The sequence below is a fragment of the Aethalodelphis obliquidens genome, unplaced genomic scaffold, assembly GCF_003676395.1.
Source record: "Aethalodelphis obliquidens isolate GAN/ISIS:26980383/991018 unplaced genomic scaffold, ASM367639v1 scaffold1, whole genome shotgun sequence".
Classification (NCBI taxonomy): domain Eukaryota; kingdom Metazoa; phylum Chordata; class Mammalia; order Artiodactyla; family Delphinidae; genus Aethalodelphis; species Aethalodelphis obliquidens.
In genome coordinates, this window is record NW_020837945.1 from 3,419,298 (window position 1) to 3,440,727 (window position 21,430).

Here is a 21,430-nt window from a genome sequence, read left to right on the forward strand (position 1 = left end):
GGTTTAGAGTTACTTATGGCAGGAGGAACGGTCTGGTACCAGTACCTCCATAATAATCAGAAGTAGACTGACATGGGTGACATCTAAGGGACCCCCCATTTGGCTTCTGTTTCCTGTGAGAACTGATAGGTAACATCACTACAAAGAAGAATTGCAATCCCACTAGGCGCGGGATGGGTCTGAGACTGGGCGCTCCTGTGGCAGCACCAGCTAGCACAGCAGGTGGGGTGGGAGGGCCTGGAGATGGTCAACAGATGGGTACTCCTGGGGGTGATAAGACGGGGGGGGAGCAGGTGGAGTGGGGACCATGGGAACCAGGCTGGAGAAGGAGGGGAGGGGGAGACGCAGACGGTACAGTGCTCAGAGGGGAAGCCGAGGGGTTAAGGGACTGGAGGGTTTAGGAGTAACGAGGAAGCAGTAGAAGCTTAGACATGCTGATCAGAAAGGACATTTGCATGTCCTCTTTCAGAGGTGGAGTACGGGTTCTGAGTGTGGTCATGGGAGGGGTGGCAGAGTGGAGGAGGGATGGAAGTTCCCAGAGATGAGGAGGAAATAAAAACCTGAGCTCCTGTGGCTTTGGGTGAGACGTCCCTGGAGTGCTGAAGCCGCCCAGGATGTCACACATCTTGGTGTGACAAGGGACACAGCGAGCGCGGTGCCAAACCCTTAACAAGGAGCAGGTTGACAGTCAGCCGATGACGGTGGGGCAGGAGCCTTGAAGGTGGTACAGTCACAGCTGCGATTCCGAGGAGCATGGTGACACTGGGGCTCAAGGTCAATGTCCAGCCCCCAGCCTGAGCCCACGTGATGGGAGCACAGGCACCCAACGCAGCTTAGAGGTTGTGCCGTGCACAGAGCTCCACGTTCAGGTGGGTGCCACTCATACTGTAGACATTGTATCTAACGTAATGACTTCCCCACAGTGGAAGTAACTTGTCTTGAAGAAAATGTGCCTTTTTCTAAAAGCACTAAAATACTGTGTGGGCGGATGGTGCCCTGGATGGGGGCCTGAGCACCTCCACCTGAGATGCATGCAAGAGGAACATCGCAGGGAAGATGCAGGCTTCCGTTAGGGCCAGAGCAGGTCAGAGACCAAGGGGCTGATAAGCCATCTCTTTGGCATGGGTCAGGCGGTTTCGGTGGGAATCCCGGAAGGGCCAGGAGGGCACAGTGGGAAGTCGGGCCAAGGGGGAGGAAGCAAGAGGAAAGTGGAGGTGAGAATCTGGGGGAAGAGGGAGGACTTGGGGCCCTAGGTCTTGGTGGTGACTAAGAGTGACAGGGACGCAGTGGGGAAAGGTGACTTTCTCAAGGTTTGCAAAGATGGAGTCGTGGTGGTTGCTCAATGGGGGAATAGGCAGGGGTCTGGGGCGGCTGGAGCTGGAGCTGGCAGAAGCCCTGGGCTCTCCAGACCCTGAGGACCCAGGGTTTCCGATTCCACGCATCTCTGGGTTTCTGGCTGCTCAAGCCGTGCTGGACAGATTGGTGGCTCCTGGAAGTCCCCCAGAGTAGGGAGTTTACGATCCTCTCTTTCCTCCACATTCCCCTTCGTGTGTTGTGTGTCTCATCTCCACTTCTCTTTTCTCTCTTTGGGTCCCATGCACAGAGTCTTTTCCCCGGAGTATCTTATCCTGGGCATAGGCTGGCTTACAGGTACCATCTTTTAGGCAACACAGTTCCCATGGAAGAAAAACATGGCACACTTCAGGCTTTGCTGAAACGGACTTGTTACTTCTACACTCATCTGGGGCCGTTCCGTTTACCTGGACAGCTTCATCTCCACGAAGAGCAGCCCCCTCCCCAAAACAGAGACAAGGAGATACAGACAGGGGCTGAGAGAGGGGTCTGCAGCCCTGAAGGAGGGTCTCTTGCCTTCCTCGGAGACCCTCCCATTCCTGGAGGAGGGGTCTTCTCTCTGTCTGTGGCTGGCCCGGTCATTTCCCCCAGTAGCCTTGGGCCCAATATTTTAAAACTCCTGTGGTAGCCAAGTACTTTATCAGGAGAAATACATGATTTCTCCCTTCCTGGGTGGGACCCTGTGAGTACCCAGCGCCACACGCGCACATGGCCCGTCTTCCATGTTGGCATCCTGGCATGACCTGGCTCCCTGCCTGGGTCGGGGGGAGCCCGGCTGTGCCCGGGGAGCCCGGAGGTCTGCTCTGTCACCACTTGGCACTTCAGCCAAGCTACCTCAGCTCCTTCTCCTAACAAAGGTTCCAAAGTGTCAGTGCCACGGGGAGAGAGGGGGTTATCTTGCTTACTGAGCAAATAGAGAGAAGCTTATAAAACAACCCCCCGCAGTGGGGAGCGTGCACTCTTCCGGCGGCCCTGGGATGCAGGCGAGCGTGGGCATGGGGGTCCGCTGCACCCGGCTCCTGGCTGCGCTCCTTCTGCTAGGGCTGTGTGCCCTGGGGGGGGCCCAGAAACCTGGTAAGCGAGGGCTCATGTCCTCGAGGGGCCGTGGGGACCATTCGGACCAGCGAGCCTGGGGAGGCCTCTAGTGCCCTGAGCGCAGGGAGGGCATGAGAGGTCCTTGTTTTCTGCCCCTCGGGGTGTCTCTGTTCGTGTTAGTTTCCCTCAGAGAGAAAACGCAGGCGATGAGTTAACTTGAGAAGGGAAGCAGGTGGGAAGGTGTCTTGAGGTTTGGGACGCTAGCCACACAGCCGGCTCCTGTGTGCGTCCCCCTGCTTCCCCGCCACTCAGGAAGGGCAGCAGGGGGGCACTGGAGGGGGGTGAGACCTCCCAGGAGGACCCCCTTCAGGATCAGTAGGATGGCCTCAGGCTCAGGTGGGCGGGGGCTCCAGGAGAGGCTGGGTGGGAGGCCCACTAAGGGCTCCTGGGGGTCCGGCCTTGCCCACTTTCATCCCGACCTGGGCCTGAGTGCCTCTGTCCACTCTCTTGCCAGAAGGTTTTATTTTTAAACTAAGAAAACCCTTTCAGCTAAGCCCTGTCAGTTCCTCTGAAGGACACTGGCTGGTTCAAATACGACCAAGATAAGACGGCCTTTCCCAGGGTGGGAGTGGCACTGCTGGGGGGTCCCGGACGCGCCCGGGGGCTGGGGGCAGGTGTGGGGGGCTGGCTGAGCCAGGGCCTCTCTGCAGATCCCTGCCAATGCTCACGTGTGAGCACCAAGAACAGGTTGAACTGCGGCTTCCCGGGCATCTCCAGCGACCAGTGCTTCTCCGCCAGCTGCTGCTTCGACTCCAGCATCCCCGGGGTCCCCTGGTGTTTCAAGCCCCTCCCCAAGCAAGGTAACGTCCAGGAGAGCTGGGACCTCCTCCTGTGCCCCGGGTGGCAGCCCAGGACCTGGCTTCTTAGGGCTCCCACACCACCTGGGCCAGCCCCAGGGAAGGGAAAACGTGCCCCCACCCCTATGTCCACACTGGACCCCAAGGGGAGCCTTGTTGGAATCCGTTTTACAGTATTTGAAGAAAAAACAATTCTGAGGCCCCTCTTCGCTGTGGCTCCTGAGAAGCTTCTAAGGGACATGAGGCATTAAGATCAGGGCATTATTAACACAGCTGCAAACAGACCCTCAATGTTAAGAAATTCACTTAAGTCTTCTTGAGTTACCTTTTGAGAGTGAGTTTTGTGCCTGTGCATATTATCTGTTTAGAAAGTCCCCGACTCCAAAGCGTGCACACAAAAAAGTCTGTGTGCGAAGCTGATCCGTGTGTGCAGAACTGAGTACCCTGGCCTCCCGCCCACAGCCCCCGAGGCTGCCGGTCAGAGGCTCCCGGGCTCCGGGGGAAACGGGCCCGAGGGCTGGCTGTTGGTTGGTTGTAGCCAGGCCTCTCCCAGTAGTGGAAGCATCGCTGGGTTTCAATTCTTTGGTCTAATGCTTTACATCCTTAAAGGGTCCCCACAGGAGGTACGGTGGGCCACCCCGCTTTACAGAGCAATGTCAAGTCCAGGGAGGTGAGACGATCTTCCCTCCAGACATTCTGACTTTTGGCATCAGGAGGAAGGGGTGCCCACCTGCGGGCGCCCACTCTTAGCCCAGGGGTGACAGTCTCAGAAGCCCCTCATGCTACCCCGAGCCTGTGAGCCCAGCGGCGCTCCCCTGGGAGGATGGAATGGACATGTCTGGTTAGCTAGCTGGCCTAACTGAGTCCCCTTGTCGTCCCCAAATCCGGTGGCACGCGGCAGAGTCGGAGGAGTGTGTCATGGAGGTCTCAGCGCGCGAGAACTGCGGCTACCCAGGCATCAGCCCCGAGGAGTGCGCCTCTAGGAAGTGCTGCTTCTCCGACACCATCCCCCAAGTGCCCTGGTGCTTCTTCCCGCTCTCCGTGCAAGGTAATGTCCAGTTCCTGGACAAGGATGGTTCTCGAGGGCAGTGGGAGCTGGGGCAGAGGAGGTCCTAGGCTGGGCAGGATGCCTGATGCCATCCCGGCCAGGCCCCTGGACCCAGTGGGTGACCAGTTCAGGAAAAAGTGTCCTCGTGTAGGAAGCCACCTCTATTGTGAACCAGCTCAGAAGGCAATTCCAGAATGTTCTCAACAACGACAGCTTCTTTTTAATAAGTTAAGCCCTCCAGCCTTCCCACTGTGGCTTTTGGATGGTTGCAGAAAGCATCCCTTTCTCAGCCGCACCCCCAGGTCCCAGCACAGTGGGGTGGGGTCACTATTTTGGGTGCTTTGAATGCCACGTGCTGTGCTGGGCATAGTGAGAGGGACCCAGAGTGAGGCAGATGTGGTCTCTTCTCTCGTGGACCCCGCAGTTCTCTCCCGTGACCACGAGTGACAGGTCCTGCCCCAGCGCCAGTCCCAAGAGAGCCCATCTCCCCTCCCCCGCCACCCCTCAGTTACAGTGTGTCCCTGACACTGAGTTTGATAAGATCAAGGAAAGACCGGGTGTTCCAAAAGATGGTGAGGATGCACTGATCCTTGAAGGATGCCTCTTCCCATTTTGAGGAAATCAGTGTGCTCTAAAGAGCATGGCCTTTACTTTCAGAAATTTCCAAGTGATTTTTTTGTGTGACCTAAGTGTCTACCTGGAAAATTACCAGTTATCTGGGGAGAATGGACTCCCAGAGGACATCTGGCCCCAGGGGCCTGTGCCCCGCAGGCAGCTCCTTCTCCAGCAGGGACGGCTGGACTAAGGGCTATAGTCCCGTGAACCCACGGGGCCTTCTAGCTCAGGCACCCTGGCTCTCTGACGTGCTCACCAACAATGTCACATTTAAATTTCTAGACTGTCATTATTAAGAGGCAGTGGCTTCAGAGAACCCCTCAGGCTCCTTGGATGTCCTGAAACTAAAGAAGAACATGCACCGTCTTATGGGTTCAGATTTCATGTTTCCCGAATTCCTGGGTTTTCTTAATCTGCTTTTTATCCTTTTCAATGGCTTCACATGCAATTTCTTCAAATAAAGAAAACACTTAAAATCTGCTAAATTTCATTTTGGCTTCATTGACACAGAGGTGGCAATAGCAGTGTGTGTGTGTGTGTGTGTGTGTGTGTGTGTGTGTGTGTGTGAGAGAGAGAGAGAGAGAGAGAGAGAGGGAGAGAGGGAGAGAGAGAGAGAAAGGTTGAGAGTACGAGTGTGTGTATAATTTTAAGATTCTTTCATTTGCCAGAAGAGCAAGAATTCATCTAATACGTTCAGGCTACTCTGACCGTGAAAACGTATTGCATGTAAGGAATTTCAGAATCCATGATCCCTTTATAACTCTTGTACTAAATCACTGTATTAAAATTCAAATGATTTTACCCCAAAAAACATACTAAAAATTATATGCTGCTCTTGGAGCAACGTATAATTTCAGATCGCAATTACAAAATGGCTTTGCTTTTACAAATGCATGGCAGACCACGTGCTTTTGAAATTCGTGCCAGGAACCCCAATACCTCTTCCAAAGGTGAGTCGGGGCTTGTGCCAGATTAGCTCCTATGAGTTCTCCCCGAGGCTTGGGAGCGCACGGCTGCAGCATCCGTCTTGTTGCGATTTGAAAGCCGTTCCAAAGAGGTAGCTGACAGCTTCCGTCAAGGCTTTTAGGAAGCGTGTGTGAAAGTCGTTGCGTGAAAGATATTTCAGGCATCTGGGTGAAGGGGTCCTGGCATTCTTCGGCTCAAGGGTGGAAGTGCAGGCGGGTGACCCCAGGCCAGACTTTCTGCGGCCTATCCCTCCTCCCTAACCCTCCTCCAGCCCGGGGCCTATGGTCACCCTGGAAACCCAGGGCCTCTCCTTCTAGGTGACACTGGCTTTGCATTGAAAAGAGGGAATTTTAAAAAGTGTTTCTTTCAGGAAGGGACTTGGCCTCACATCCCCTCTCGGGACACCTATGTTGAGAAGGGGGCCCCATACGGCCTTAGGTCACTGAGGCATCTTCATCTTGCTAATAACACACACAGAAGCTCCATGAAACAATGGCTCTTGCTGGAACACGGGGTCTGAAACATTCAAGACAAGTGGCGGGTGGAGACAGGCGCAGCCTTAGTGAATAGATTCCTCACCGGGAGCCATGTCCTCACGTGCGCTTCGTCTGTCCCGACTCAGCCCCGCGCTCGGCCCCCGCAGAGCCAAGGCCGGCCCTGGTATTGGCACATTGGGGAAAGGGTCTTTGACACATGAATTCTTCATACCCACACCCCCGGGGTTGGGAATTGGGTTGTGCTGCTCCCAGAGCGGCCCTGGCTGTCTTGGATTTGGGGTCTGGAGGAAGCTTTTGGTCTCAGGCCTCCTGTTCCAGGGCTGCAGGTGCGGGAGTCCTGGCTCTTTCTCGGGAGTCCTCGCGCACGACCCCAACCCCACCTCCTCTCGTACGTTCTCTCTGACGCGTTGACGCCCTCATTTCCCAGCCGGCTCCCGACGGCCCTTCTGATAACTGAGCGCAGACTTTTAGATTTTGAAGCAATTTCAGTGGCGTTCCCCGGGCGGGGGATCCTTAGGCCATTTAAATCTTTTTGACGTTATTTCCACACCTCTGCTTGCTCCAGCGCCATTGATGACAGAGAACGGCGTGGCCCCCCAGAGTGGTTCAGACCGTCCCCGTCCCCCTTCTGTAGGTGGCCCATGGGGAGTGTCCTCGTTGCCCCTGGAGCAGCAGCTGGTGACATCCGACCCCCCTCCGTCAGACAACCGACCTTTCTTCCTCCCCCCTCCATCCCCTCCTCGGCTGGGCCTACGCCCTCCAGGGGCACCCCTACCCTCGCTGGGCTCAGCTGGGACATAGCTGAGGGTGGAGAAGGGCGGGCTTGGTGCAGAGGGCCTGGCAGGGGGAGGGGACAGCAGCTCCGCCCCTCACTCCCACTGTCCTGGTCTCCGGGCTCCAGGGCTTCACCCAGGTCCTTGCCTGGCTGGTTCAGGTAATGAAGGTGCTTTGAGGCAGTCACAGGAGAGGGGATGGGCCAGGTCTTTGGGGCGGAAACAACAGGAGACATCACAGTGCTGGTGTGTGACCTCGGGGAGGTTCTCCACATCTCCTGAGATGTGGTTAGAGCAGTGTCGGGCACGTGGCGAGGGCTTCATGACAATTAATGCCAGTTATTGTTATATTCACACATACTGACCCGATAGTCCAGGCCCTATTAAGTAGGGGGAGAGATGCGATCTCCTTACCCCAGTGCCCGGTCATCAGCCCCTCCCAGGTCGCCCCTGCTGATGCAGGAAGGCTAATCCCTGCCAGGTCCCCTCCCCAGGGGGCCTTCTGTGGCCCTGGCTAATGCCATGGTCTTAGTGGACAACTGTACCCACAGCAGGCTGGGCCCCAACTGCTGGACCTCCTGGGAACACCCTGGGAGTTGGCCTGGCCAGCAGCGTTCCCATGAAATGAGGGGAAGCTTCATCGTCCCTCTCGCTACACTTGGTGGGGACCCCGGAAGGGATGCTGAGCCTTGGCACCCCACAGCCTTGAGAAAGTGGCTGAAGCGGAGTGTCCTCTGCAGTCCCCGAGCCCACCGCTTCAGGGCCACACACACAGAGTGCAGCGTGTTTCTGGGGTTTGCACACCTAAGCATCACCTGCGTGCTGAGCAGTGCCCCTTCCCCTGGCTGGTGGCCTGTCTTGCTACAATGAGGTGACACCATGCCTCCCAGCCAGGCTGGCTCGGGGTGGCGTCCTCATGGACCTCTGCTCTCCCCTGCCCGGTGTCCCAGACCCCTTCCCCCCTGGTCAAGCCCTTCCCTTTTCACAGCCTCTGGCCCTTCCCCAGGGCTTGTCTGCATCTGTGTGAACAGTTGTGGGAGGTTCCAGGACATGCTGGCAGCTTCCTGGGCTTCCCTGCAGCCCAGACGGATGGGGACCAGAGGAGCAGCCTCACTGCACAGCCCCTGGGGGCCGGATCCCTGCTGCAGCCCAGCCAGGCCTCCCTGGCAGCTCAGACACACGCCCAGGTGTCAGGTGCCTGGGTTGATACTGCTCCGGGGCTGAGGGGCTGGGTTTCCAGAAAGTCCCGTGGGTGGCAACTTCTGTATTTATTTCCTGGGATCCAAAGAGAGCTCAGCACTTAATGAAGACTCGACCTTAATTTAGCACAGTCAGAAACGCGGCTTCAAGGAAGGAAGGCCCGTCCTGTTCGTGTCAGGACACAGGTTTAATGAACTTCGGAAGGTGTTTCCCCGTGAAGAACCTTCAGGCCCAGGATGCTCGCAGGGCTGTCTGTCCTCCAGTGCCCTCTGCTGGCCACCCTGGGGACTGACGCACCCGCCTTCACCAAGGGGCAGGGATTTGTCTGACAATAGGTAGCCTCCTCATGTCCAGAGATTGGCCTCAATAACTATTGTAAAGGGGGAAAGGGGGGAGTGGGAGGAATTAGGAGATGGGGATTGACATACATACACTATTGATACTATGTATAAAATAGATAACTAATGAGAACCTACTGTACAGCACAGGGAACTGCTCAGTGCTCTGTGGGGACCTAAATGGGAAGGAAATCTGAAAAAGAGGGGATATATGCATACGTAGAGCTGATTCACTTTGCTGTACAGTAGAAACTAACACAACATTGTAAAGCACCTGTACTCCAATAAAAATTCTTTAAAAAAAGATTGTAAGTTGCTAAACTTATAAAGTTGGATCAGACCGAATTTACTGATACGGGTTCACGAAGCAGAAATGTCACATGTAGTGTTGCAGCCTAGGAACTTGGAAAGGGCTCTCTTGCTGGTTTGAAGACGGCCACCTTCTGGCTGTCCTTACAGGGACTTTCCTAGGTGTATATACATGGAATGAGAGGCAGAGACTGAGATAGAGACAGAGCGGGACAGGGAGAGAGAAAGCTATAAGGCCTAATCCTATCAGGTCAAGGCCCTACCCTGATGACCTCATTTAAGCTTAATTACTTCCATAAAGGCACCATCTCCAAATACAGTCACGTTGAGGCTTAGGGCTTCAACAGGTGAATGTGGGGCCACAATTTTGTCATAGCGTTGACCTTTCATTCAGCTCTACTGAATTACACCAGTAATACTGATAATTGTTATACGTTGAGGTTTTTTTTTAAATTAGCCTTATTGAGGTATAATTCAAGGCAATAAAATTTGTCTATTTTAACTGAATCCGTTCAGTGAGTTTTGAAAAATGTTTGCAGTTGTGTAAACACTACCACAAGGAAGATATAGAAGATCTTCATTCCCCCCCTCAATTCCCTCACGCCTGTTCGTAGTCAATGCCCTCCTTCTACTTCCAGCCCCAAGTAACCAATGAATCTGCTTCCTTTCACTATAGTTTTGCCTCTTCTAGAATTCCTGTAAATGTAGTCACGTTGTGCATGACCCTTTGCATCTTTCTTTATGAGATTTATCTGGGTCATCCATGCCTGTTGCTTGCTGAGTAGGATTCTGCAGGAGGGCATTTCACTGTGTGTTTACCATTCCTCAGTCGATGGGCATTTGGGTTGTTTCCGGGGCTTCACTCTTAGGAACAGACCTGCTGGGGACAAGTGTGTACGAGTCTGGAGTTGGCTGTGTAAATACCTTTTCTCTTGGAAAATATCTGCTAAGTAGGATCGCTGGGTCGTATGGCAACTGTTCTGTTGGACTTGATAAGAATCTAACAAACTCTTCTTGCAAAATGGTTGTGCCATTTTGCCTTCCCACCAACAAAGCATGAGAATCCGGAGGTTTCCCACACCCTCTCCAGCACGATGTTGTTAGCGTTTACTTTGAGTCATGCTGCTGTGTGATGGGCATCTCATTTCCACTTTAATTTACATTTCCCTAGTAACTAATGATATGGAGTGTCTTTTCATGGGCTTGTCTTTTTTTTTTTTTTTTTTTACTTTTTCTCCGGTTAAGCATCTGTTCAAGTCTTTTTATTTTAAATTGATTTTTATTGGAGTAGAGTCGACTTACAATGTCTTGTTCGTTTCTGCTGTACAGCAAAGTGAGTCAGTTATACCTATATCTACTCTTTTTTTAGATTCTTTTCCCATTTAGGTCATTGCAGAGTATTGAGTAGAGTTCTCTGTGCTCTACAGTAGGCTCTTATTAGTTATCTATTTTATATACGGTAGTGTGTATATGTCAGTCCTACGGTTTTCATCAGGTGTTTTGTCTGCTTTATATTGAGTTCTAAGAGCTCTTTATCCGTTCTGCATACAGATCCTTTATCAGATTTATGTTGTGCAGATATTTCCTCCAAGTCTGAGACTTGCCTTTTCATTTCCTTAAGTATTTTTCAAAGAACAGATGTTTTTAATTTTGTAGAAGTCCCATGTTTTCCATTTTTCTTTCATGATTCACACTTTATGTGCCCTAGCTAAAAAAATTATTTGCCTAATCCAAGACCACAAAGATTTTCTAGTATGTTTTCTTCTAGGAGTTTTATAGCCTTAGCTCCTATATTTTGGGTGTATGACACATTTTGAGGTAATTTTTTCAGTGTGAATTTTGGCATTCTCCTTTGCTTTTTTTTTAATTCTCTGGAACAATATATGTTGCACTGGGACTATTTGGTATTTGCAGCGTTGTTAGAATTTCTCTGTGAGACCATCTGGGCATGGAGGGTTTTACAGAACAAATCTGTAAAACTTGATAATGTTCTCTCTTTCCTCTATGGTTGATCTGAGCTTCATGCCTCTACCAGATCACTTTGGTAAAGGGTGATTTTCCTAGGAACTTGTCTATTTCATCTAGATTTTCAAAATGAGCTGCATAAAGTTATTCAGAGTAGCCTCTTATAATTTTTAAAGTTTCCTCTATTGTAATAGGTGTTTCCCAAAGAATTCTTATTTTGTTTATTTGGGGTTTCTCTCTCTCTCTCTCTCTTTTTTCTATTTTCTTTATTAGGTTCGCTAGTGGTTTGCATATTTTATTTTTCAAAAGAACCAAGATTTTGATTTATTACTTTATTCTTGTTCTCTGAGCTACTTCATTAATTTCTTCATCTTTGTGTTATTTTGGCTTGCGTTCCTATTCTTTTCCTAGCTTTCTGAGTTGGGAATTTTCTTCCATTATTACTGATATGTGTTTAAAGCTATACATTTTCTTTTTTTCCTCCCCCCAGCTTGCATGTTTTGTTTCTGCCATACGTGGGCCTCTCACTGCCTCTCACTGTTGTGGGCCCTCCCGTTGCAGAGCGCAGGCTCAGCGGCCATGGCTCACGGGCGTGGTTGCTCCGCGGCACGTGGGATCTTCCCGAACCGGGACAAGAACCCGTGTCCCCTGCATCGGCAGGCGGACTCTCAAGCACCGCACCACCAGGGAAGCCCTACACATTTTCTTTTGATCACTATTTTAAATACTCTTCATAGATTCAGAAATGATGTGTTTTTATTACCATGATTTTTAAGAAAGTCTGTAATTTTGGTTTGTAGTTAATCTTTTAGCCACAAGTGTTTAGTAGAGATATTTAAATTTCCTTATGCAAGAACCTTCAGAAATGTTGTCATTATTTTCTAGTTTTTTTACATTTGACCATAGAGTGATTGTCACATGGCTACCATATGGAACACAATGCTTTCTTTGTGAACAAACATATGATTAAATTTCATGAATATTTCACACGCACTCAGGAAGTTGTGTTTTGGAACCCACGTTTGGCTGCTGGCGGCTCCTAAGCCAATAATTCGAGAGGCAATTGCGGGTAGACAGGAAAGTTGCTTCAATCAGAAAAGCCAGCCACCTGGGGAGAAGGTGGACTCGTGTCCAGAGACCAACTCCAGAGATTCTGCTCAGCCACGGCAGTTTTAAATGGAAAAAAAACCGGGGTGGGGGAAGGGGCGAAATCTCAGTGAACGATGGAGTCAGGAGGTTGGGTTCTGCATCTTTCTCCATTGCGTGCAGACTGGATGACTCTTCAGATGTCATCTTTTTTTTTTTTTGCGGTACACGGGCCTCTCACTGTTGTGGCCTCTCCCGTTGCGGAGCACAGGCTCCGGATGCACAGGCTCAGCGACCATGGCTCACGGGCCCAGCCGCTCCACGGCATGTGGGATCTTCCCGGACCGGGGCACGAACCCGTGTCCCCCGCATCGGCAGGCGGACTCTCAACCACTGTGCCACCAGGGAAGCCCCAGATGTCATCTTGCCCAAGTGGTCTGCAGGATTGCCGAGGGGCTGTTGGGGCAGAGAGCTGGTCACCCTTTAACTGCTTACTTCTTCATCCTCACTTATTTTTATCTAGGGAAAGAATCAACAGGTCAGACACGGCATGGTGGGCATTGAGGAGAGCACATGTCAGGAGTTAGTTTCAATTGCTTAGTGATCTCATTCCCATAATTAGGTTCTTTGTAAGGTTAGAGGGGAACAGAAAAGGGGACACAGGAAAGGGGCAAAAGAGCTGCTTAACAAATCCCCACTTGTCAGACATCACTCCAGCTCTAAAGGGTTATGGGCAAAAGTCCGCCTTCTGTAACTGATGGGCAAAAGTCCGCCTTCTGTAACTGGTGGGCAAAAGTCCATCTTCTGTCACTTCTTCATGCTGAACAGGATGCCGTATTGTCAGAGCGGAAGATGTCAACATGGGTCTGTAGCATCCCTGGGCTGACAATTTTGGGTGCCCCCTTACAGACACGGGCAGAGCAAGCTACAGTTGTTTTGATGCCCACGAACACATAGACCACTGTGAGCAATCCTGTTAATCCCGTTCTCCTGAGGCCAGTTCTTGGAGTTGTGCTATAGCCACGGACTCAGTACTGCTCAAGATGGAGTAGCTTATGTCATGGCTGCAGTCTGGTCACCATGCAGTTAGCTCTTCCTCTCCAGTGGCAGTTCCAGTATCTGTAAAAGCAATTCGGGAATGTGCATCAGACTGAGTCTGTGACTCTATTGACCTAATTATTAACTACTCGGTTTTGTACTTGGAGCAGGCAGGGGCTTCAGGGTTCTTCTTGGTTCCGGTTGTATTATCAGGCCTTAAGTTCGACATATGTACGTCCGTAAGATCTGCCTTATTGATTATATTGTTTGTCTATCTTTTCTTACTTATATTTTTGTTCACATGACATACCCAGAATGGTGTCCTCATCAACACAGCTGTGTTTTTCTCTCTTTCTGCATCACCTATGCTTTCTGGTTAGTAAAGGAGAATACCTTTGCCCAGCCCCTTATTGGTACAAAGATATTTGTAACTGGTATACCTTCATGGTGAATTGTGGCTTATAAAGGGTCCCTGTGTTACGTACAAGTGCTTTGTCCTGAATTCTATTTCGACTGAGGTCAAGACACATCCCCTGCTTAATGTCACATCAGTTAAATCACTTTTGATCCTTAGTGTTTTCAAGTTTCCATTTATTAGCAATATATTGACTAATTTTTCATCATAATGACAACTAGTTAAAAGCAAGAAGCAAGAGAAGACTGGTCAAGAAATACAGGAAGCCAATGAGGAGAAAAATCATAAAAGTAATAATACTGAAAATTCACCTTCAGATCTTCAGCAGAGAAGTTATCTGAAGAATTGATTTAAAAATCTTACAGAGAACATCAAATTTCTCCAGAAAGTAAAAATGTTAAGAAATAAACACAACTGTAATAGAAATGACTGCAGTTTTAAGGAAACACCTAAAAGAAAATATTTTTATATCAATTCACTGTATCCTACACCATACAAAGTTAGTGCGACTTATTTTTTTGTAATTCCTAGAAAAGCGTTTGAGGGTTTTTATGTTTTACTGTGAAAAGGGCACAGTGGAAAGGGCTGGGAAGCCCGGCTCCAGGGCCTGCCTCCACAATTCCTTATAACTCGGAACCTCAGAATCACCCACCAGTTATTTATTAGCTACGGAATCTCTGAATTTTTCTACTTTATGGCTACATCATTCTGCAGAAGGTACCTTGGAGCCATGAGTGTATTGAATTATGGTCCAAATGACCCTCATTAAGGCAGATAAACCCAGCACAGAGATCCTGCCTGCCTGCTCTCAGTTTCCTTTATTAGAGTCTATAAAAGTGGCATGATAAGCAAGCACCCAGCTGGTGGTTCTCCAGTCAGCTAACAGCCTTTGGGCACTCGCCCGGAGCTGTGCAATCTGCTGGGCTGCTAACTGCTGGCCTCAGGGTATAGCCCTCGCGTACAGGGCTCCTTATCCATGAGCTCCAGGCCAGGTCACCTCCTTCCTTCTCCTCCGTTAGCCATCCCACTTCCACACTCACCTACTGGGAGGACTCCCATCCCCCGCAGCTGGGGTGCCAAGGAATTGAGCAGACAGCAGCTTCCAGCTCAGGGAGAAGAGCTGGCAGGGCAGGGGGTGCCAAGGGTCTGGTCCAGGAATGGACAGCTGCTCTGGGCACAAAACCGAGAGTGGGACCCAGTCCCTGAGGCCAAGTCAAGCTGAACTGAGTCTTGAGGGATGGAGAATGTTTATAGGGTTTGCCCCTCCAGATTATCACAACTGCACTAAAGCAGTCACCTTGTATAGGACTCCTGTAATGATGGCAACGCCACCTGCGACCAGAACGGGAATGACGCGTCGCCCATCAGATTATCCTGACATCACTGCTCCAGCCTCATACCCACCTCGGAAGGCGTCCTAGTTGCCCATCAGGAAACCACAGCTCAGGCATGCGGGAACACCCACGAAAGCTTGAATCCAGTTTTCCGTCTCTAGATCCCACAGGACCATCCTCTCTCAACCTTCCTGCACAACAGCAAAGATGACATCATGGAGGGTCCAGGTCACGACCACTGTGCTTGGTCCTGGAGCTGCTGCCACGTGGACACCAAGTGCTGGGGACCCTTCTGCCCAGGGCTATCCAGGGTCTCTCACCACGTATGCTCCAGTGTCAGGACTGTCTCACTCTGCCCCGATGCCCTGGAAAGAGGCGTGTTCTCGCTACATCTTCATCTTCCTCTTTCTCACATTTAGGACACATACGCCCATTGCCCCCTGCCTGGCAGAGCCCGATTCAGGGTATCCTGTATCTTCCATATTGATATACCCTCTGTTAGGAAGAGTGATGTGCAGACATCGGGGCCCCAACACTCACATCTTTTCCTCCCACACGACTGCCTGTGTGTTTTGAATTTATTTTTGAAATCAGCATATTCACCCACTCAATCCTTCCTAATATAACGAATATGAAAAAGAATGTATATATATATATATGTGTGTGTGTGTGTGTATGTGTGTGTGTGTGTATATAACTGAATCACTGTGCTGTGCAGTAGAAATTAACACAGCAGAGTAAATCAACTGTACTTCAATAAAATAAATTTTTTAAAAAATGAGTAAGTTTGGGGAATGATAACAGCTTCCTTTTATGCAAATTGATGTCAGATTAATTTAATTATTCATGAAAGGCTATGTGTTATTCACCTCTATTCAGATAGAATTAGAAGGTATATACATAATAGAAAACAAAGCCCTAAGTTGACTATAGAAGTTTCTCAATTAATTTCAGGAGGAAAGAATTCTAAGGTGAAATTAAACTTTGAGACAACGTTATACCATTTCAATACACATACGACCATGTAAAAATAAAGAAATATGGATTATAGAAAAATAAATAAGTTGTTGTATTGTGTGTACTTTTAAAGATATAAGCTATTTGGAGTACAATGGAGTCTTTCATGTCATGTTAACCATTTACTTAGTAAAATACCCCCCAAACATCTAATAAAAAGTATTCCTAACGTTTGGAGCCGCTGGAGGGAAGTAGCTGCAGCAGAAGGAATGCTGCGTGGATTCCGTAATGAGGCATCTGGGTTTGAGTTCATGGTGCTCCCTTCATGACCACAGCTTCCCTATCAACTGTGACCACATCACCTTCTCCCTTTGGAACCTCCCCAGGGTATCTGGGCCAAAGGCTGTGCACACAATGGATGTTTAGTAAATATTGACTGATTTTTCTTTGCTCAGTAATGTATCGGCCTGTGGGAGTTGAACAAATATTAACGCTTTGGTAAAACCTCTCAGACAGTCAAACACAAGCTATCATGTGAGCGCTGTGGGTATGAATCATCTGTTAATGAGCCTTGGTTTTAACTTATTTACATTTAATATGCGAAACAGGGCTACTCTGAGTCTTGAGAGCATGTGAACTCCTTTATAACCAAGAGCTACATGTAGGGAGGCTTTGGCGGTTGAGGTAGGCTCTGGCCTGTCGATGTTGCCATCGACATCGACAAAGTGTGATGGTCTCACACTTTGCTTTCAATTTCCTGGTGGACTGAATTCTTAATGAGGAGAATATATTATAGCCGGGAAAATGCATTCTCTGAAATACTGAAATGGTGATGGTGAGTATGAAGGGTCAACCTGAGAGATAGGCTTGCTTCAAACCCATGTGGCACCTTAGCACATACCAGCCAGAGTCCCTGTGAGCAGCAGCCCTGGAGAGGTGGCAACCGTGAGGAATTCTCCATGCAGAGAAAGCTCCTTTCCCCCTGTGTAGACAGCTTCGAGGGATCCGTCGGAGATTCCAGTCTGGGTAGCGGATACATTCTCTTTGCAGTTTTGATGGTCCAGTATGGCTTTGTTTTTGGCGACACGTTTCTCACTGGACGGATCTGCTCTCCATATCTTCTGAATTCCCTACAAACTACTTTCTACGCAGCGGAGCCAACAATGGTCTGGGATGTGGTGGAAAGAGCCAGGGGTGAGATATGGCTGCAGTGTATGAGATGTAAGGTGCCTTCAGTTCTGATCATTCTTATCCTGCATTGTAGTGAAAAACTGAATAGGCCATTTGCTCACCTCTGCTGGAATCACTTGCTTTTTGAACAACTTAGTGGTCATCCCTAAGAAGTCAGAACCACAACCTCCAGTTTATTTTCTCTGACGAACTTTGAGGTGAAGGATAAGCTGCTACATGGTGTGAGGGTCACACTGAGAGCACATTTGATCCAGGGATTCTATACGATCCAGGGATCGTATAAAACATGGTCACTTACTGGACGCTTCCCTGGTGGGATGCTAAGTCACTATCACGAATGTTGTCCATCCTCACCCAGGGATGTAGCCGGGTCTTGGTAGAATTAGTAGAATTTGGCAAATCTACTAATATACAGAGAAAGTTGGGATTGCACTGCAGATGTCCAGGGACCTAGGAATTAAAATAAAAAAACTCGAAATGGCTTGAGACTTGTATTTCCTCTTAAGCTGGACGCTGGGTAGGATTTCAGTGGTTCCCTCCTTCATCCCTGGGCAGATACATCTCTTCGGTATTGACTGGGCATCCAGGATGGGACGTTCAAATGGCTCCCAAACCGGGTCCCCAGGGTTCTGACCCCAAGTCTTAGTGCTGGCCTCTTCCAGGCCTGCCTCACTCTCAGCCCTTCCTCTCCCTGCTTCCCGGACCACCTTATTTATTTGGATATTTTTAATGAAAATTTTAAGCTGCCATATTTTAAGCCCTTTTCCTCAGATTAACAGTGTGTAATGTTATGGGCATCTATATATGTGCTACCCAGATTTATCCACCTTGGACTTTGGTTCTATTTGCCTAGATACCTCTCATTTTATAAAAAGAAATAAAACAATAAAAGTGCCCCCTTAACCCATCTTTTTTCCCTCCCTCCCCAGAGTCATCTGTCATTCTAAAGTCAGTGTACATTATTTCCATCATATCCATAAACATTCTATAGTATTTGTTGCTGTTTTTAAAATAATCAGAAATGGTAGGGACTTACCGGCGGTCCAGTGGTTAAGGCTCCATGCTTCCACTGCAGGAGCATGGGTTCGATCCCTGGTGAGGGAACTAAGATCTCACGTGTTGCACAGCACAGCCAAAAAAAAAAGAAAAAATCAGAAATGATACCATAATATGCAGGCTTTTCATCTTATATTGTACAGTTAAATTTTGAAATTTATTTCTATTGATAAATAGGTCTGATTCATTTAATTTAACATAGAATGCATTCCCCTACTGATAGGCAATTAGGTATATTATTCCCAGTTTCTTCCTTTTGGAACGATACGGACTTGTTCGATTTCCTAGGTATCGCCCAAATGCTTGCCAGGGTGGATGTGTCAATGATACCCTACCAAATTTAAGAGTTCCTAATTCTCTGCACCCTTATCAACATTTGGTGATATGTCATTCTAATGTTAGTTTATTTTGTAATTATCAGTTATGAGTGAGGTGGAGCCTCTTTCCACATGCTTATTGACTACTTAGGTTTCCCTTACCTTACACTTCCTATTTGTGTATTCTAAAAACCATGTTTGTCCTTTGTGGCCTTAGTTTGTAGGAGTTCTTTGTGTATCCTTGATAGCAATCCTCTGTCAATTATGTGGGCTCCAAATATCTTCTCCGAGTTCAAGACTTGACTTTTTACTCATCTGTCACATACTGATACATATGTGGTCTTGATTTTAATTGAGTCATATTTATCAACTGTGCCTTCACAGTTTGTGCTGTTTTAGAAAATCCTAAGAAACCTTTGAAACAAAAAAGTTATAGGATACAAAGTTAATATAAAAAATCAATTGTGGTTTTATATATTAGCCACAAGCAGTTGGAAATAAGATTATGTTCTGTGAATAAAGTCAATTTTACTTCTTCCTTTGTGATCTCTACTATTTTTTTATCTTGCCTTATCACATTTTCTGGAACCACCGTCATAATGTTAAAAGAAGTGGTGCGATTGAGAATTCTTGCTTTGGTCCCAATCTTAGAATGAGAATGTCCAGTATTTCACCTCAAGTTATGATGGTACTTGTGGGGCTTCTTTTTTTGCCGATACCCTTTATCAGCTTAAGAATGTTCCCTTGTATTCCTAGTTGCTGAAATTTCTATCATGCATGGGTGTGAATTTTGTTGAACGCCTTTTATGCATTTATGAAAATGATTGCATGTTTTTATTTTCATTTTCCTATTAATGTGGTAAATTGCATTAATTATCTGATGTTAAACCTACCTTGTTTTCCTTAGATAAATCCACCTAAATCCTGATGTATCATTATTTTTGTGTCTTGCTGGATTCAATTTACTAAGATTTTGTCAGGTATTTTTGAATCTATATTCACAATGGTCTTTCATAATTCATAATGTATTTGTCAGGTTTGAGTATTAGGCTCATGCTGGCCCCATAAAATGAGTTGGGAAGTATTTCCTTCTTATATTTTTTTCTAAGTTTGCATTAAGATTAGAGTTCTTTGTTTGATAGAATGCAATAGTGAAACCACCTTAGTCCAAAACTTTCTTTGTAGGAAGGTGTTTGATAGTAACTTCAAACATTTTAATAGAAATAGGGATATTTAGATTTTGCTATTTATTCTTGTGCTCATCTAGGTAAATTTTGTTTTTCAAGGAATTTGTCCATTTCATCTAAGTTGTCAAATTTGTTGGTATTAATATTAATTAATATTATTCTGAATATTACCTATTTTTCCTTTTAATGTCTGTAGGACCATAGTAATAGCCCATCTTTCATTTCTGACGTTGGTGATTTGTGTTTTCTTTAATTTTTGTTTCTTCACCAGTCTAGTTAGAGGTTCATCATTTTGTTAATCTTTTCAAAGATCAAGGATTGGTAATTTTTTTATCTTGTTCATTTTTTTCTATTTTACTTCTGTTAGATGTTTTGATAGTTTCCCACAGGTACTGAGGACTTTGTGCATGTTTTAAACTTTTTTTCTTCTCTGTTCTTCAAATAGGATGATTTCCCTTGCTCTATCTTTAAGTTAACTGACCCTTTCTACTGCCATCTGTATTTTGCTAAGTCCATCCAATAAGTTTTAATTTCACATATTGGAGTTTTCAGTTTTCGAATTGTTATTTGTCTATTTTATTACCATTTTCTTTCCTTTTATTTCCTTCCTTCCTTTCTTCTATGATTTTCTATCTTTTCATACATTGTGAGCACATTTTTCTTTACTTCCTCAAACACAGTTATGGTTGCTGTTTTAAAATCTTTATCCTATTGTTGCAACATCTGGGCCATCTCCATTTGTTTCTTCTCTTAAGAATGCATGACACTTTCCTGTTTCTTTGTCTTTTAGTAATTTTGGATTAAATACAGGATAATATATTGTTATGTTGTGGAGACTCTAGATTCTCTTACATTCCTCTGAAGACTGTTATATTTGTTTGTTTGTTTGTTTTAACACACCATCTACTTGGTTGGATTCAAACTTCAAACTCTGCCTCTTGAGTGGCACTCAAACCTCAGTTCTTTTATTTTAGCTGGAGTCTGTCCTGCATACACATGGTTCAGAGGTCAGACCAAAATTTGGGAAGAGTTTTTACACACAATTTGGGGTTCTCCCTGTGGCTCTCTCCTTTTGGGAATTTCCCCTTCACTTCCCAGCCGCTGGGCTTGTCTTGTTCTCTGTATGCTAGTTACTTAGGCTAGAAAGACTGTAGATTTTCTGTTGGGGTTTCAGCCACCACTAGACAATATCAACCATGACCTACCCTCAGGCAAAAATCCATAAAGATAGCAAATTCACTCCATTCCCTTCCTCCAAGTGTCAATGCCCCTCTAGGATCTTACAGGGCATTTTTGTTCTGTTTTTGCTTCGTTTTTCACTCCCCATTGCCTACAGGTCATTGTTTTTGTATATTTTCCAGAGTTTTCATTATTATATTCAGGAGGGTTGGGTCTGGTGTGAGGTGGCTGGTCATCTGTATTTTCTTTTTAAATTTTAAGGCTTACTTTCACTTTGGGGCCTTTAATTTATCTGGGAATATGTTAATATGAGTTGTAAGTTGTGAATCTAAATTTACCTTTTTCTCGATATGGATAATTAAGAGATGCTTAGTGTTGTGATGCAAGGATCTAAGTTTATCCTTTTCTGATATCAATAACTGATTGTCCTGATACCATGTACTTAGCTGTCCTTTCTTTCCCCACTGATATGAGTCTTTTTCTGTTATTACCCAAGTTACCTTATGTAAATGGATCTATTTCTAGGCTTTCTGTTCTGTTCCAGTTGTCTGTGACTCTATCACTGCACCAATACTTCTTTGCTTTAAACACAATTTTTGAATAATCTGATTAGACAGATACCTTCTGATCCTGCTCTTCCTCTTTTTACTACTTGTTTTTTAAAAGTTGCACTGGATGTCTTTGGCCCTTTACCTTTCCATATAAATACTAGGA

General features: G+C 47.2%; 1 protein-coding gene across 1 annotated transcript; it reads left to right on the forward strand.

Annotated features, from left to right (window-relative positions):
- The first annotated feature begins 173 nt into the window (after positions 1 to 173).
- On the forward strand, positions 174 to 5,365 carry TFF2 (trefoil factor 2). The gene is given in 6 exon segments (XM_027108867.1): positions 174 to 222; positions 2,337 to 2,404; positions 2,406 to 2,427; positions 3,099 to 3,248; positions 4,147 to 4,293; positions 5,191 to 5,365. Coding segments are annotated over 6 exon segments (450 nt in total). The 3' UTR covers positions 5,205 to 5,365.
- The last annotated feature ends 16,065 nt before the right edge of the window (positions 5,366 to 21,430 follow it).